This window comes from Pavona decussata, unplaced genomic scaffold (genome assembly GCF_977016875.1).
Source record: "Pavona decussata unplaced genomic scaffold, jaPavDecu1.1 SCAFFOLD_217, whole genome shotgun sequence".
Classification (NCBI taxonomy): domain Eukaryota; kingdom Metazoa; phylum Cnidaria; class Anthozoa; order Scleractinia; family Agariciidae; genus Pavona; species Pavona decussata.
Genome location: NW_028145622.1, coordinates 1,387,750 through 1,406,450, shown reverse-complemented (window position 1 = coordinate 1,406,450; position 18,701 = coordinate 1,387,750). Strand labels below are relative to the sequence as shown.

The 18,701-nt window shown below is 38.2% G+C and overlaps 1 protein-coding gene across 25 annotated transcripts in view; it reads right to left on the bottom strand.

Moving 5' to 3' along the window:
- LOC146459744 (scavenger receptor cysteine-rich domain-containing protein DMBT1-like) overlaps positions 1–18,701 on the bottom strand; it is a 62,761-nt gene that overhangs the window by 3,563 nt on the left and 40,497 nt on the right. For 11 of the 25 annotated variants that reach the window (XM_085089080.1, XM_085089085.1, XM_085089086.1 and 8 more), the window contains 9 exons: positions 18,207–18,524; positions 16,559–16,876; positions 15,500–15,817; positions 12,771–13,088; positions 11,351–11,668; positions 10,233–10,550; positions 7,408–7,725; positions 1,820–2,137; positions 769–1,086 (listed from right to left, as the gene is read on the bottom strand). In XM_085089080.1, coding sequence (XP_084945206.1) covers positions 769–1,086; positions 1,820–2,137; positions 7,408–7,725; positions 10,233–10,550; positions 11,351–11,668; positions 12,771–13,088; positions 15,500–15,817; positions 16,559–16,876; positions 18,207–18,524 — 2,862 coding nt within the window. The remainder of the gene's footprint in view (positions 1–768; positions 1,087–1,819; positions 2,138–7,407; positions 7,726–10,232; positions 10,551–11,350; positions 11,669–12,770; positions 13,089–15,499; positions 15,818–16,558; positions 16,877–18,206; positions 18,525–18,701) is intronic. The other 14 variants (XM_085089093.1, XM_085089094.1, XM_085089092.1 and 11 more) reach the window with 14 other exon arrangements.

The window sequence follows — 18,701 nt, the reverse complement described above, 5'->3', positions numbered from 1 at the left end:
AGGCCTTTACAAAATTTGTGAAGTTCTCCCAGCATTTCTTCATAAAAACATCTCATTAATACCTGGTTATGTTTTAATCAGAGTTCCACATTAAATTTTGTAATTCTCATAGAAATTACGAGATTTTGTGAAACCTTGACGCTGCGTCAGCACATTCCTGGGGTTGTTGCGTGTTAACCTTTGTTGATGCTTGGCAGCTATTTGTCATTCTCAAGAAAAAGTATTTCGTTCTTGCATCAGATTACATCGTTTAAAGTACACAGTATTATTGTTAGATAGTGTTAGACGTTTCTAACTGTATAAAGTCTAATATATAATATTTTTCTCGACACAGTCTCACAATACAATCAGTGAAATATTGTTTAAAAATAAGCGTTTACAGGTTTTGGTAATTACTTTGTTCATTGGTTGAATATCTTCAGATCAGTTTATAGAAACGCGTTTCTGCATGCGGTTACATTTGATTTTATCAACGCCAAAACTGCTAGATTTGGAAACATGCCACTTTCATGAACAGGAAACCACAGGACACTGAGCCAGTAATGTTCCAGACTGTTAGGACTTAAACTTTGCCAGTTTACCTAGTTTTCTCGATAATTAAGCCAGCCTTTATGCTAAGAACCACAACAATTCAATTATCTAAAGATATTTGTATTCCTTTCCGAGCACAGCAGCGAAAAGGCAAAAGGCTTCCAGAGTTTATAAGAAAGTATCAAATCAAGTATTGTTATTAAAATATTTTTTTAAATAAACTACATTTCTTATCACCTGCACTACATATTACACCAGCATCTTCACTGTGAGCACAGTTCTCTATTCCCCATCCATTGTGGCTACAATCTGTTAAGGAGCTCTCATCTCCTGCACACCGTACGTTATCCATCCATATCTGTCCTTTTCCTACCCCGAAAGCCGCGGAGGTGGTTGCTTCCGCAGCTCCGAAATAACCAAGCTGACGGCAAACTACGTTGGCGTCCTTTAAGTCCCAGTCGTCATCACATACTGTTCCCCAGATTCCATTGTAGAACACTTCCACTCGGCCTTTGGATGCCACATCACCATGATTACTCGTATCCACCAATCGAACTGTCGCATAAAGGAGGTTTATTAGCTTCTTGTTTTACCTAAACAAGGTGTTTCCTTCGTTTAGGTAACAGGTTATGTGACCATTGTTTTCATCTAATTTTTACCAACTGATCTCCTGTATCTATAGGGTGATTGTTCTTTAAATTAAGAATGAAAAGAAGCTGACCCACTAAAATCCCAGCTATAATAAAAAAAAACCCAGAATTTCGTTTTCGTTCTGAGACAGGCAGGACAATGTGATTTTTGTTTTAAATTAAGTAAATAAGGAAATAACCTAAAATAACCAGGCATTATCAAAAACCAAAAGAATTCATTTTTCTTACTCCGTTCTTTCCGTATACTTAAAAACCTTAGTCGGACAAGACAGGTGCAGTGATTTCTCTGAGCAATATTGGCGTCATATTCTCCTGGGAAAAATATCGATCGGTGTTTTTGTTCAGTGATTTGGGTGCCTAATTAACTTATTTATTTCTTCGATAATGTTAATTTTGAATGGGCCATTTCTCTTCTATATAGCTACTGCACTGTTTGTTTATCACATGTGGCCAGCATGATGGCTCATTTTATTTCAACAAGGTTGCGCCGTTGTAATCTAATTTTCGGGGAATATTCAACAATATTTACTTCGCCTTTGGCGATTAATTGCAATTGAGTCTACAATCAGTTACATACAATAACTAATACAAATAGCATGGAAATAGTAGTACTACTTCTACAAAATTGTTGTTCTCACCTGTATTACACATTACACCGGCATCTTCACTGTGATCACAGTTCTCTATTCCCCATCCTCTGTGCGCACATTTTGTTAAGGAGCTCTCGTCTCCTGTACACCGTACGTCATCCATCCATATCTGTCCTTTTCCTGCCCCGAAAGCTGCAGACGTTTTTGCTTCCACAGCTCCTACAAACCCAAGCTGACGGCAAACTACGTTAGCGTCGTTTAAGTCCCAGTAGTCATCACATACTGTTCCCCAGGTGCCATTGTAGAACACTTCCACTCGGCCTTCGGATGCCACATCACCACGATTACTCGTACCCACCAATCGAACTGTTGCAGAAAAGAACCTTATTACCTTTTTCCTTTACCTGATAAAATGTGTTTTCTTGTTTTATTTAACAAGTTATGCGGCCATTGTTTTCATCCAATTTTTAACACCTGATCTTCTGTATCTATAGGGTGATTTTTCTTCAAATTAAGAATGAAAAGAACCTGACCCACTAAAATCCCAGCTATCATAAAAAAAAACCAGAAGTTAGTTTGCCACACTTTTTTGCTTTGATATGTTTAAAACCCTGAGAGAGACAAGGCAGGGTGATTTTTTTCTCAAAATTATCTACATAAAGAAATGACCTAATAAAAAACTAGGCATTATCAAAAACAAAAATAATTATTTTTTCTTACACTTTTTTTTTTTGGTATATTAAAAAACCTAGGACGGACACGACAGTCTGTACAAACAATAGTGGTGTCACATTCTCCTGGGAAAAATATAGTTTTAGTTTCGCTTCCTTCACCGTTTATTACTGGGTTTAGTGGACAGGTATTCCAGTCATCTGTCAGAGGAAGACACGGTTACAATTTAAAATTAGTTGATAGAAAATGAAGAAAACGTGACATTGCCTTTTGAGATGATCTCGATTATATTTATGCAAAGTTGTAATGCTACGCCGAAGTGTGTAAACATTCGCGGCGGCTTTCAAAGTCTGCTCAAAGGCAAGCGAACGGCCACGTTGAAGTTTCCCCGGTTCCTTGCCGAATTCTACTGTAAACGTTGTACGTTTTTAAATAAAGAAATGCTTTTTCCGAAGTTTTCATTCGAAACATTCAAGTACAATCAAGTATAATCTTGCGCAACGAAGATATTTCAGAAGCGGTCGTGTTACATTCCGCGAAAAAGCCGCAATCTTGGGTCAATCCTGTCCACGTGCTCCGGTGTAAGAGTCGATCGATTGGAAGGCTGCTCTGAATTGAATTTATAAAGCCAAACATGCCACCACTGCTTAAATAGAGCCTCCAAAATGCAAAAGAATATCCAATATCTCATTCTGTGGCAAAATTGTAGGTACAAGTGTAAAAACACTTGCGCTTTGGAATCCAGTGATATTACTGTCGCACATGTCGAGTCCCATTGTGGAGGGGGACAGGGGGGCGGGAGCCCGGGAGAATAGGGGGCGGGAGGGGTACGGGAGACGGGAGAGGAAAGGGCGGGAGGCGGGAGTTCTAAGAGGATGGGAAGCGGGAGAGCAATATAAAACAGTGAATTTCTTTACTTATTAATGCGTTAGAATAATATCAAAAAAAGAACTGAACAATGTTGTGCAATGTTATTTGTCTTCCATTTAGCGTCCTCCAAGGCTTTACACAATATTTTATATCCGAGGGCACACGAAAATTCGTGCTCAGGCGATAAACAGGGTTACTTCCGGTGAAATTGTAAACCCTTTCATTGTGTTACGTCATAGCTTATGAAATGTTAAACGTGGCATGTGTACACATGTGTGAGTGCCGCGCAAGTTTTTAAAAGTCTCAAAAGAGGTGAGCAAGGCGAGCAAGTACGCGTCTTGTAAATTTAGTATCAGAGATTCAATGTCGTGTCCATTTTTCTAGTATATGCTGGTGTATGAAATGGCTGGTTGCCAAACGTCCCAAGCTTATTGTTTTGCTTTTCTGAACTTCAGCTGAGGGTGATTGCCAAACAGAGAAATGAATTCTTGAGGGCAACATACTGTCCTTTTATGGCTGATCATACCACGCAAGTGTTATTGCCGTCCTTTTCTTCTCTTTCGGTTCACCTCGCCACGTTGCGGATACAATCTATGGATTTTTGAAACAAATGCGGTACTCGTAAAAAGAACATTCATTTGGCTGTTTTATTTATCGAGCTCCCGTACAAATATTGGTGATAAATCACCCGCCACCTCAAGTCTTCGTGCAAAACCTTCGTGATTTTGCGAGTTCATCGATGAGCTTGGTAACCTCTCGGTCGAATCATGACCGTCAAATCAGGAGAAAATCTCATTTTCTCTTGGTCGAATCATGTTAAAAAATAAATAAAATCCGGGTTTACACACAGCAATGGAATCAGCTGTAACTTTATACCTGGTATGTAAGTTGCAAAAGAAAAAAAACTAGTTATTTCTCTAGGTTCCGTAGGTTCCGCGGGTTCCGCAGGTTCCGCGGTTCCGCAGTCTGCAGTTCCGCAGATTAGTGCTACCCGTTCGCTTAAACATGCATTCTCACTCAAAACACCAATGATGTAGGAAAATCACAAGAAGCCATGTGCTGTGTCATTATGGCTTGCGCTGGTCAGGAGTTAGTGATTTATTTAAAAGCTGATTACTTTGTTCTCTTCAAGCTTGTCACATATTCGTTGTCAATGGTTGTTAGTAGTTCTTAGTATTTTTCAGTGCGGTAGTGAGAAATCTGGGGCATGGACGACCTCTCCCAATGACCGTCAGTCGGACCGTACTAAAGATTTTGCTGCATGGTGTATGGGAATTTACGCCAGAATGCTGTTTCAATGAGCACGTGGAGAGTGCGGAGTGGTTCGTTTCACGACACCGTTTTTCGTTTTGGACAAGGCAAAATCGACTTCTATTACAATAGGCAGCCAAACAGCATGGGAAGCAATCAGGAACGACTTTATAGAAAAGAAGAGTAGGATTAGGAGTAGGAGGAGATCAGTGCAGCCTCATCGGCACATTGAAGACTTCTTTTTGATGAACAGTTTGTCCGGCCTAATTTCGGGCGCTTTTTGCATTTAATGCAGTAATTCTTTCCTCAGAGCAGTAGCAACGAGCTTAGAATTCACCACCAGTAACCCAGAGATTTAAACCTTGGATTGAAAATAGGTCCTAAAGTTTCATTTTACCTTTTCCCGAACTAAAAGCAATTTTTTCACGCAGTGTTAGGGAGTAAGGATATCGAGAAAGATATCAAGATTATAATTAGTGTATCAAGTAAACGCGATGGATCCGCAATAAGGCCCCGAGAATTAGAGAGATGTACCGAACTCTAAACTGGGGCGTTTGGCTGCCAGCTCGCCATGTCCTACTTCCCTGTTTGCCGATTACATGATCCCAACAACTGAATAATTTTAAAAAAGCAACAACTATTACACTGCACGATGGACAAGACTGTTGTCACTGAGTGAATAGTTAAACCGTCAAACAAGACGAACATGTTAGTCAAAAACTAAATACAAACAGCGGCGATAAACATAATAAACTTGCGAATTTTAGCTTGACGTAGCATATGAAACGTCAAGTTACATAAAATGCGCAAGTTTATTATGTTTATCATCGCTGCTTGTATTTTATTTCTGATCAAGCTACGATGGCTCAAGAACAAAAGTCTTTATGTTAGTCAAAACTTCATTAACTCAGAGTACAAAACCTATCAATAACGTTATTCAAAATATATATAGTAAAAAATGAATAATGAAAGGCGTACGAATGGTACGTCCTGGTACAGCTTTGTGACTAATACGGATTTTGAAGCCTACTAATTTACTCGGGGACGGGAGAAACGCGAAAAAGGGCGGGAGGCGGGAGGCAAAGGTACGGGAGGCGGGAGGTTCTGACCCCCCTGTCCCCCCCCACCCCATTGCGAAATCTGTCGAGTGTTCATGTGAAGAAATTGTGAAGCAAACGCCCAACCAAAGTCCTATCTTTGCCATATTTGTAGAGTATTCAGGTGAAAAGACCAAGGTAGATGTTATCATCTACGATTCCACTGTCGGTTCGCATCGAATCTCAAATGAAGTTGTTCGTCGAAACAAGTTTTCAGCGCTTGCTGCTCTTCTTTTGACATCATAGCGAGAATTGAGTTTTAAAAAACTGTTTCTTTCCATTTTCAACCTTTTAAATGTACGTTAACACTCCAATGATGCGAAACTTTGGCTGTGAAAATCGAGAAAACTGGCCGACGCGGCGTGTTTTAAAATATTCTTGTTCGAGTGGAAATGGATTCTGATTGGTTTACGAGGATTTATCGATCGATTTTGGCCGAAAAATTTTGCTCTAAGATCGAGATCTTGCGTGCAAAATAGGGTTGCGGTCTCTCCTTGAGCCCGCAATGACAGGAGAGATTTTTACCTGATTTTGAAGTACGTGTCATGACTAAAACCCAGAACCAATCCAAATGTTTCAACTCGGTGTCGGCCACAGTGAAATGCATCCCCCACTGAACTGTTTTGTATACCGGCATCATTAATAGGCTTTGTTTATAGCCTAGAAACCGGCTGCGGTTTTACGAATGTGAGAGGGCATAATTTTTTAGCGTATTTTTTTTCTTGGTTAGAAAGTCCATCCATGTAGCCCGTTGTTGTTTTGCTTCTTCCTTTCAGTTCCTTTGCATGGCCACGGAACTTGATTCCAAGCAGCAAAAAGCTCTTTTTCCAGTTCAACATGAGCAAGAAAACGGTGAAAGCTGACAGAGCTCAATATGGAGGTTGCGAAAATTACGTAACAACTTTACAGCATCATAACTTTCCACAACTGTTCAGACTTTCTCCAACAACAAAGAACTGAACTTTAGCACTTTATCATACCGGCAGAAGTGACGCGGAAAGCAGCTGAGAAAAAATTCCCTCAAGTTAAAAAAGTACTTAAGTGTCTGAGTACATATTCGTAAAGTGTAAGCCTTTTTCATTCATTCAACTGTGAATTTGAAATTCATTCATTCACCGTTTTGGCGCCTTTTTGACTTTACTGTGAGAGTCATGTGATCAATATGCCGCTTATTCCAACTTTCCCCGTCTTCTTTCAATTATTACCTTTTCGTTGTGAGACTCTAATTCCTTAAATGTGGGCACTGAGGATATATTCCACGGCAGAATTTTAAAATTCGGACGCCATTTTGAACTGGTAGAAAAAAAAATTCAATTTCTCCATGCGCGATACTGGCCATTTACACGCGAGCACGCACGCGCGTATGGTGCAATTTTTTCTAAAAACAGATTTTTTGGTACAATACATGAGGACAAGCCCACAAGTCAAAATGGCATCTCGTTACGGTCTCCATCCCTGATTATGGCTCCTGGTAGTAACTGACTTGTCTTCGCATTCAAAGGTAAAGAACAGTTGAGAGTGGACGTTTCCTTTATTTTAATTTGTTACCATCAATTTGTCTTTCACATTTACTGTGCTTTCCAAATGTCATAATTGTTCCGCAAGACCAAGTGAATTGAAACACACTATTGTGAAATAATAAATTATGATAACAGTGCTTGCGATTGCGTCTGGCATCAATTAGATACTACCTCATACAAATAACATCATTTAGTCACACTACTTCTAAAAAGTCGTTCTCATCACCTGTAGTGCAAATTACACCGGCATCTTCATAGTGATTGCAGTTCTCGTTTCCCCATCCATTGTGGTGACATTCTGTTAAGGAACTCTCATCTCCTGTACACTGTACGTTATCCATCCATATCTGTCCTTTTCCTTGCCCGAAAGCTGCAGACATGTTTGCTGCCGCAGCTCCTACAAACCCAAGCTGACGGCAAACTACGTTGGCGTCTTTTAAGTCCCAGTCGTCATCACATACGGTTCCCCAGATTCCATTGTAGAACACTTCCACTCGGCCTTTGGATGCCGAATGACCATCATCACTCGTACCTACCAATCGCACTGTCAGATAAAAGAGGTTTGTTAGCTTCTTCCTTTACCTAAACAAGGCGGTCTTTCTTTAAATTTAGTATCAAATGAAATGACCTAATAAATAACAAGTTATTATAAAGCGCGAAAAAAAAAGGTAGGTATACCGTTTAAATTTACCAAATTATAGGACGAACTAAGTATACCAGATTCCTAGAACGAACTAGACAGATACAGTGATTTGTCCGAGCAATAGCGTTACATTCAGTGCCAGAAAAAAAAGAAAAGAAAAGAAAAGAAAGAAAGAGAGTTGTTTTCGCTGATTTGGGTGCCGCCGCCCGCCAATAGCAGACCGTCCCTAGCTTTCAGAGCTAAAGAGCAGAACAATTGAGAGTAGAGGTTTCCTCGATCATTTTAATTGGTCATTATCTATTTCTGGCTTACATAGCTACTGCGCAAAATATGTGACATAATCAAGTTTCTCCACGTTCTTTATGTTCACTTTAATGTTTGCAATGTCCGACGCATGTCGAATAACATTTTCATTGGTGTTCTTTAACTTGTTCAATAGCTCATCGTAGTTGTCTCATAGAAACTTTACTACGAGTCTATTTCCTTCAGTATGTTGGCTAGTTCTTTCAATTTTGCGTTTACAGGAGCAAGCTCCTGCTTTAAAAAGCTTTTTACCTGCTCAAAAGTAATATTTGCAGCCATAGTCGGCAATTTTAGCGTCGATAGTGGGACGGTTGAAAAACGTGACCGTCCGCCATGACAATATGCTAATTAATTGATCGTAAAATAATTTGATTGGGTGTAATTGTTGTATAGAGAGTCTTGTCTCTACAATATTGTAAAGATCAACCATGTAAACCAAAAAAAAAAAAAAAGCATAATAAAGATTATTGCTACGTTTTCTATTTATCACAACTAGCCCACAAGACAGTTCATTTTATTTCAGCTAGAAAGTAGCATTCTATGTTAATAAATTAAAAATTATGCCAATGATGTGTGATACTTGTATTTTTAAAAACCTAAGACCGACAAGACAGATACCCCCTCCCCCTCCAACAGGTCCCAATATGGGGTCACAATCTCTTTGAAACAGCTCGGTCAAAATTATTTTGCTGAAAAGAACACTTGAAAGTGGACATTTCCTTTATTCCTTTATTTTAATTTGTTATAATCTATTTGTTTTTCATATCAACGTTAAAGGTCTTGTAAAAATTGAGAAAGTGCCATTTTCAATTTTGTGCAAAGAAAAATACTGCCAACGATTTCTGCTATCTGAATATACTTTGTACGTTAATGGAATGATTAGGGAATTTTGTAAGATAGTTTAGAATGAAAGGAGACAGGTTACTGGATACTTTGGCCACATCGAGAGTTTGGATATCCAGGAATTCTTGACGCGTTGTTTAAAACAGGTCCCCACCCTTAAAAGTAGAAAAAAAAATTCACATGATAATAATAATAATAATAATAATAATAATAATAATAATAATAATAACAATAACAATAACAATAACAATAACAATAACAATGACAATGACAATGACAATGACAATGACAATGACAATGACAATGACAATGACAATGACAATGACAATGACAATGACAATGACAATGATAATGATAACCCACGGTAGAATATTTGAATCTATTTGTTTTATACAATAACCAAGATATCTGAACACATTTCGTGAGCGAACATCACGTTGATTGAGCTGAGTCTAAAAATCTTCAGCAAACTTTTAGACACGTACACACAAGCAATTATGATCCTCTAAATTAAACTGAGTATAATCCGAAAGAATTTCACTAACAATATATTCAAAACTAACTTTTATTCCAAAACAAATTTCTATCCTCAAAATATAACAGCATGTCAATCGCTTCACTGCAATTTGTGATCAATTACTCGCCATCACCAGATTTCTATTGGCGATATCTTCGGACAATTATTTCCTTCTTTTTCACATCACAACAAAGTTCTAACTTTTTTAACCTTATTAAGGTCACTTGAAATGGCCTTTGCCCAGTTTTGCGTTCCTGCGAAAATTTGTCTATGTTTCTCCGCTACTCGCTAAAAAGTTTGCACACTTTGTTGGCCAGTCACCCTGGCTGGACTCTAGACTCTGAACACGTGCACTGGTCACACCACTCGACCACGTCATTCGTGCACCTATTCTCTAACAAAAAACTACGCTATACCAATCAAACCGCGAGTTTTACACTGTTCATTGTATAAAGCAGGATATCACACAATTCTCGACCAATGAGGTCGATAGAACCCTAGTTTACCGTTATTCACCAGTTTACCAAGTTTTCTCGATAAGCCAGCCTTTGTGCTAAGAAGCACAACAATTCAAATTCCATCAATTATCTAAAGATATCTGTATTCCTTTCCAAGCACAGCAGCGAAAACTGACAAACAGTGCCTTTTATTTTTCATTTTCTAAAAGGCTTCCTGAGTTTAAAGAAAAAATCAAATCAATTGTTGTTATTGAAATAATTTTTAAATAAACTACATTTCTTATCACCTGCACTACATATTACACCAGCATCTTCACTGTGAGCACAGTTCTCTATTCCCCATCCATTGTGGCTACAATCTGTTAAGGAGCTCTCATCTCCTGCACACCGTACGTCATCCATCCATATCTGTCCTTTTCCTGCCCCGAAAGCCGCGGACGTGTTTGCTGCCGCAGCTCCGAAATAACCAAGCTGACGGCAAACTACGTTGGCGTCCTTTAAGTCCCAGAAGTCATCACATACTGTTCCCCAGATTCCATTGTAGAACACTTCCACTCGGCCTTTGGATGCCACATCACCATGATTACTCGTATCCACCAATCGAACTGTCGCATAAAGGAGGTTTATTAGCTTATTGTTTTACCTAAACAAGGTGTTTCCTTCGTTTAGGTAACAGGTTATGTGACCATTGTTTTCATCTAATTTTTACCAACTGATCTCCTGTATCTATAGGGTGATTGTTCTTTAAATTAAGAATGAAAAGAAGCTGACCCACTAAAATCCCAGCTATAATAAAAAAAAACCCAGAATTTCGTTTTCGTTCTGAGACAGGCAGGACAATGTGATTTTTGTTTCAATTAAGTAAATCAGGAAATAACCTAAAATAACAGGCATTATGAAAAACAATAGAAGAATTCATTTTTCTTACCCCGTTCTTTTCGTATACTTAAAAATCTAAGACGGACAAGAAAGGTGCAGAGATTTCTCTGAGCAATATTGGCGTCATATTCTCCTGGGAAAAATATCGATCGGCGTTTTTGCTCAGTGACTTGGGTGCCTAATTTACTTACTAACGGTGGACTGATTTTCGCATTTAAAGCTAAACAGAAAAACAATTAAGAGTGAACGTTTGTAATATAATTTCTTCGATAATCTTAATTTTCTATGGTCCATTTTTCTTCTATATAGCTACTGCGCTGTTAGTTTATCACAAACGGCCGGCATGATAACTCATTTTATTTCAACTAGGATGCGAGGTTGTAATTTAATTTTCGGAGAATATTCAACAATATTTACTTCGCCTTTGGCGAATAATTGCAATTGCGTCTGCCATCAGTTACATACAATATCTAATATAAATAGCATGCAAATAGTAGTACTACTTCTACAAAATTGTTGTTCTCACCTGTATTACACATTACACCGGCATCTTCACCGTGACTACAGTTCTCTATTCCCCATCCTCTGTGCCCACATTGTGTTAAGGAGCTCTCATCTCCTGTACACCGTACGTCATCCATCCAGATCCGTCCTTTTCCTGCCCCTAAAGCTGCAGACGTGTTTGCTGCCACAGCTCCTGCAAACCCGAGCTGACGGCAAACTACGTTGGCGTCTTTCAAGTCCCAGTTGTCATCACATACTGTTCCCCAGGTGCTATTGTAAAACACTTCCACTCGGCCTTCGGATGCCACATCACCAGGATTACTCGTACCCACCAATCGAACTGTCGTATAAAAGAGCCTTATTAGCTTCTTCCTTTACCTAATAAAATGTGTTTTGTTTTATTTAACAGGTTATGCGACCATTGTTTTCATCCAATTTTTAGCACCTGATCTCCTGTATCTATAGGGTGATTTTTCTTCAAATTAAGAATGAAAAGAAGCTGACCCACTAAAATCCCAGTTATCGTAAGAAAAAAAAAACAGAAGTGAGTTTGACAAACTTTCTTGCTTTGATATGTTTAAAATCCCGAGAGAGACAAGACAGGGTGATTTTTTTCAAAATTAAGTATATAATGAAATAACCTAATAAAGAACAAAACATTGTCAAAAACAAAAATAATTATTTTTTCTTACACTGTTGTTTTAGTATGTTTAAAACCTAGAACGGACAAGACAGTCTGTACAAACAATAGTGGTGTCACATTCTCCTGGGAAAAATATCGATCGGCGTTTTTGCTTATTGGGGTGCCTAATTTACTCACTAACGGCGGACTCTTCTTCGCATTTAACGCTAAATAGAAGAATAATCGAGAGTGGACGTTTCTAATATAATTTCGTCATTAATAATGTTAATTTGTATATGGTCTATTTCTCTTCTATATATAGCTACCGCGCATTTTTCTTATCACAAATGGCCCGTGCGTTGTTGTAATTTTTTTACATTCAAAATTATGTTAATGATGTTTGCTATTTGTATTTTTAACTTAACGACCTAAGACGAACAAGATAGGCAGCCCCTACAGGTACCGATATGGCGTCACAATCTCCTGGAAACAGCTCGACCAGCTTTTGTTTTTTGATTTTGATGCCAACTTGGCCTGCTTGTAGTAACTGACTTGTCTTCGTATTCAAAGCTAAAGAGAAGAACAGTTGAGAGTGGACGTTTCCTTTATTTTAATATTTTCTCATCCATTTGTCTTTCACATTTACTGTGCTTACTGTTCCCCAGAACAAGTGTATTGAAACACGTTATTTTGAAATAATAAATTATGATAATAGTGTTTTCGATTGCGTCTGGCATCGATTAGATACTACCTGATACAAATGAAATAACACCATTTATTCACACTACTTCAAAAAAAAAAAAGAAGGCGTCCTCATCACCTGTAGTGCAAATTACACCAGCATCTTCATAGTGATCGCAGTTCTCGTTTCCCCATCCATTGTGGTGACATTCTGTTAAGGAACTCTCATCTCCTGTACACCGTACGTTATCCATCCATATCTGTCCTTTTCCTGCCCCGAAAGCCGCGGACGCGTTTGCAGCCGCAGCTCCTACAAACCCAAGCTGACGGCAAACTACGTCGGCGTCCTTTAAGTCCCAGAAGTCATCACATACTGTTCCCCAGATTCCATGGTAGAACACTTCCACTCGGCCTTTGGATGCCACGTGACCATCATCATTCGCACCCACCAATCGCACTGGCAGATAAAAGAGGTTTGTTAGCTTCTTCCTTTAGCTAAACAAGGTGTTTTCTTGGTTTATCACGGTAACCCAGGCCATGCGACTATTGTTTTTATCCAGGTTATTTCCAATTGTATATCTTCATATTGACGCCCAAGTGACCTGCTGTATAGGGTGATCGTTCTTCAAATTAAGAATGAAAAGACATACCCCACTAAAATCCCAATTATTGAAAGAAAGCTGCAGCATTTCGTTGACTACTATTTTCTTTTCGTACTGTTAGAATCCTGAGACAAACATGACAAGGTGATCTTTCGTTAAATTTAGTATGAAATGAAATGACCTAAAAAAATATCCAGTTATAATAAAACACGAGAAAAAAATTCTTATCCCGTACTTTAGGTATACTTTTAAGTTAACCAAATTACAGGACGAACTAATTATACCAGACAGAGACAGTGATTTCTCGGAGCAATGGCGTCTCATTCAGTGCCAGAAAAAAAAAGAAAGAGAGTTGTTTTTGCTGATTTGGGTGCCGCCGTCCGCCAATAGCAGGCTGTTCTTAGCATTCAGAGCTAAAGAGAAGAACAATTGAGAGGAGAAGTTTCTTCGATTATTTTAATTGGTCATGATCTATTTCTGGCTAACATAGCTACTGCGCTTTCTATTTATCACAACTGGCCCACAAGACAGGTCATTTTATTTCAGCTAGAAAGTACCATTCTATGTTATTAAATTAAAAAGTATGCCAATGATGTGTGACATTTGTATTTTTAAAAAAACTAAGACAGACAAGACAGATACCCCTTTCCCCCCCCTCCCCCCCCAAAAAAAAAACAGGTCCTAATATGGCGCCACAATCTTTTGGAATCAGCTCGGTCGAAATTTTTTTTTTTTGGCTGATTTGTCTTCGCATTCAAAGCTAAAGAAAAGAACAGTTGAGAGTGGACATTTCCTTTATTTTAATTTGTTATAATCTATTAGTTTTTTTCATATTTACGTTGAAAGTCTAGTAAAATTGAGAATGTGCCATTTTCAATTTTGTGCACAGAAACATAGTGCCAAAAATTTCTGCTATCTTAATATAGTTTGGAGGTTAATTGAATAATAAGTTGATGGCGTTTGAAATTCCACACAAAAATATGATTAAGGAATTTTGTAACGTAATTAGAATGAAAGAAGACAGGTTACTGGATAGTTCAGCCGCATTGAGAGTTTGGATATCCAGGACTTCTTGACGCGCTGTTTAAAACAGGTGCCCACCCTTTTAAGTAGAAAACACATTAACTAAATAATAATAATAATATTAATAATAATAATAATAATAATAATAATAATAATAATAAATAATAAAATCTTTATTAAAATATTCCACACAAATTGCTATTTACAAGTTAAAAGTATATAAAAAAGAGCTATTAAAAACCTATCTAATAATAATAATAATAATAATAATAATAATAATAATAATAATAATGACAATGACAATGACAATGACAATCACAATGACAATGACAATGACAATGCCAATGATAATTGTAACCCACGTAAAAATATTGGAATCTATTTGTTCTATACAATAACCAAGATACTTGAATACATTTCGTGAACGAGCATCAAGTTGACGGAGCTGAGTCTAAAAATTTTCAGCAAACTTTTAGACTAGTACACACAAGCAATTATGATCCTCTAAATTAAACTGAGTATAATCCTAAAGAATTTCACTAACAATATATTCAAAACTAACTTTTATTCCAAAAGAAATTTCTGTCCTCAAAATATTACAGCATGTCAATCGCTTCACTGCGATTTGTGATCGATTACTCGCCGTTACCGGATTTCTATTGGCGAAATATTTGGACAGATATTTCCTTCTTTTTCACATCACAAGAAAGTTCTAGCTTTTTTAACCTTATTTAGGTCACTTGAAATGGCCTTTGCTCAGTTTTGCGTTCCTACGAAAATTTGTCTATGTTTCTCCGCTACACGCAAAAATTTTGCACGCTTTGTTGGCCAGTCACCCAGGCTGGACTCCACTCGATGACGTCATTCTTGCGTCTATACTCTAATCGAAAACTCCGCTACACCAATCACACCGCGAGTTTTACACTGTTCATTGTATAAAGCAGGATATCACACAATCCTCGACCAATGAGATTAATAGAACCTTAATTAGTAGCCTACTTTAACGTTATTCACCAGTTTACCGAGTTTTCTCCATAAGCCAGCCTTTGTGCTAAGAAACACAACAATTCAAATTTCATCAATTATCTTAAGATATTTGTATTCCTTTCCAAGCACAGCAGCGAAAACTGACAAACTTACAGTGCCTTTTATTTCTCATTTTCCAACAGGCCTCCTGACTTTATATGTATATAATGAACTGTTTTTGTTTAAGTAATTTAAAAAAAAATTCATTTCTTATCACCTGCACTACATATTACACCAGCATCTTCACTGTGAGCACAGTTCTCTATTCCCCATCCATTGTGGCTACAATCTGTTAAGGAACTCTCATCTCCTGCACACCGTACGTTATCCATCCATATCTGTCCTTTTCCTGCCCCGAAAGCCGCCGACGTGTTCGCTGCCGCAGCTCCGAAAAAACCAAGCTGACGGCAAACGACGTTGGCGTCCTTTAAGTCCCAGTCGTCATCACATACTGTTCCCCAGGTGCCATTGTAGAGCACTTCCACTCGGCCTTTGGATGCCACATCACCATAATTACTCGCATCCACCAATCGAACTGTCGCATAAAGGAGGCTTATTAGTTTCTTGTTTTACCTTCGTTTAGGTAACAGGTTATGTGACCATTGTTTTCATCTAATTTTTAGCAACTGATCTGCTGTATCTATAGGGTGATTGTTCTTTAAATTAAGAATGAAAAGAAGCTGACACATTAAAATCCTAGCTATCGTAAAAAAACCAGAATTTCGTGTTCGTTCTGAGATAGGCAAGACAAGGTGATTTTTGTTATAAATTAGGTAAATAAAAAAATAACCTAAAGTAACCAGGCATTATCAAAAACAAAAAGAATTCATTTTTCTTACCCCGTTCTTTTCGTGTACTTAAAAGCCTAACACGGACAGGACAGGTACAGTGATTTCTTTGAAATATAGTGGCGTCATATTCTCCTGGGAAAAATATCGATCGGCGTTTTTGCTCAGTGACTTGGGTGCCTAATTTACTCACTAACGGTGGACTGATTTTCGCATTTAAAGCTAAAAAGAAAAACAATTAAGAGTGAACGTTTGTAATATAATTTCTTCGATAATGTTAATTTTATATAACTAATGCGCTGTTTGGTTATCACAAGTGACCGGCATGATACCTCGTTTTATTTCTACTTGTTTTCGGGGAATATTCAACAATATTTACTTCGCCTTTGGCGATTAATTGCAATTGCGTCTACCATCCGTTACATACAATATCTAATACAAATAGGATGCAAATAGTAGTACTACTTCTACAAAATTGTTGTTCTCACCTGTATTACACATTACACCGGCATCTTCACCGTGACTACAGTTTTCTATTCCCCATCCTCTGTGCCCACATTGTGTTAAGGAACTCTCATCTCCTGTACACTGTACGTAATCCATCCATATCTGTCCTCTTCTTGCCCCGAAAGCTGCAGACGTGTTTGCTGCTACAGCTCCTGCAAACCCGAGCTGACGGCAAACTACGTTGGCGTCTTTCAAGTCCCAGTTGTCATCACATACTGTTCCCCAGGTGCTATTGTAAAACACTTCCACTCGGCCTTCTGATGGCACATCACCAGGATTACTCGTACCCACCAATCGAACTGTCGCATAAAAGAGCCTAATTAGCTTCTTCCTTTACCTAATAAAATGTGCTTTCTTGTTTTATTTAACAGATTATGCGAGCATTTTTTTTTTCATCCAATTTTTAGCCCCAGATCTCCTGTATCTATAGGGTGATTTTCCTTTAAATTAAAAATGAAAAGAAGCTGGCCAACTAAAATCTCAGCTAACATAAGAGAGGGAGAGAGAGAGAGAGAGAGAGAGAGAGAGAGAGAGAGAGAGAGAGAGAGAGAGAGAGAGAGAGAGAGAGAGAGAGAGAGAGAGAGAGAGAGAGAGAGAGAGAGAGAGAGAGAGAGAGAGAGAGAGAGAGAGAGAGAGAGAGAGAGAGAGAGAGAGAGAGAGAGAGAGAGAGAGAGAGAGAGAGAGAGAGAGAGAGAGAGAGAGAGAGAGAGAGAGAGAGAGAGAGACAAAAAAAAAGGATTTCGTTTGCCACACTTTTTTGCTTTGATATGTTTAAATCCTGAGAGAGACAAGACAGGGTGACTTTTCTCAAAATTAAGTATATACAGAAATAACTTAATAAAAAACTAAACATCGTCAAGAACAAAAATAAATCTTTTTTCTTACACCGTTGTTTTAGTATATTTAAAACCTAGGACGGACAAGACAGTCTGTACAAACAATATTGGCGAAACATATCTCCTGGGAAAAAATATCGATCGGCGTTTTTGCTGATTGGGGTGCCTAATTTACTCACTAACGGCGGACTCTTCCTTGCATTTAGCGCTAAATAGGAGAATAATCGATAGTGGACGTTTCTAATATAATTTCTTCTATAATGTTAATTTGTTTATGGTCTATTTCTCTTCAATATATAGCTACCGCGCATTTTGCTTATCACAAATGGTCGGTGCGTTGTTGTAACTTTTTTACATTAAAAATTATGTTAATGATGTTTGCTATTTGTATTTTAAAAAACCTAAGACGAACAAGATAGGCAGCCCCTACAGGTACCAACGTGGCGTCACAATCTTCTGGAAACAGCTCGACTGTCTTTTGTGTTTTGATTTTGATGCCAACTTGGCCTGCTTGTAGTAACTGACTTGTCTTCGCATTCAAAGCTAAAGAGAAGAACAGTTGAGAGTGGACGTTTCCTTTATTTTAATTTGTTATCATCTATTTGCCTTTCACATTTACTGTGCTTTTTAAATGTCATAATTGTTCCGCAAGTGCATGTCAATTGGAACACGTTATTTTGAAATAATAAATTATGATAATAGTGTTTGCGATTGGGTCTGTCATTAATTAGATACTACCTGATACAAATAACATTCTTTAGTCGCACTACTTCTAAAAAGTCGTTCTCATCACCTGTAGTACACATTACACCTGCATCTTCATAGTGATTGCAGTTCTCGTTTCCCCATCCATTGTGGTGACATTCTGTTAAGGAACTCTCATCTCCTGTACACTGTACGTTATCCATCCATATCTGTCCTTTCCCTGTCCCGAAAGCTGCGGACGTGTTTGCAGCCGCAGCTCCTACAAACCCAAGCTGACGGCAAACTACGTTGGCGTCCTTTAAGTCCCAGTCGTCATCACACACTGTTCCCCAGATTCCATTGTAGAACACTTCCACTCGGCCTTCGGATGCCACGTGACCATCATCATTCGCACCCACCAATCGCACTGTCACATAAAAGAGGTTTGTTAGCTTCTTCCTTTACCTAAACAAGGTGTTTTCTTGGTTTATGTAACCCAGGCTATGCGACTATTGTTTTTATCCAAGCTATGTTCATATTGACGCTCAAGTGACGTGCTGTATAGTGTCATCGTTCTTCAAATTAAGAATGAAAAGAAATACCC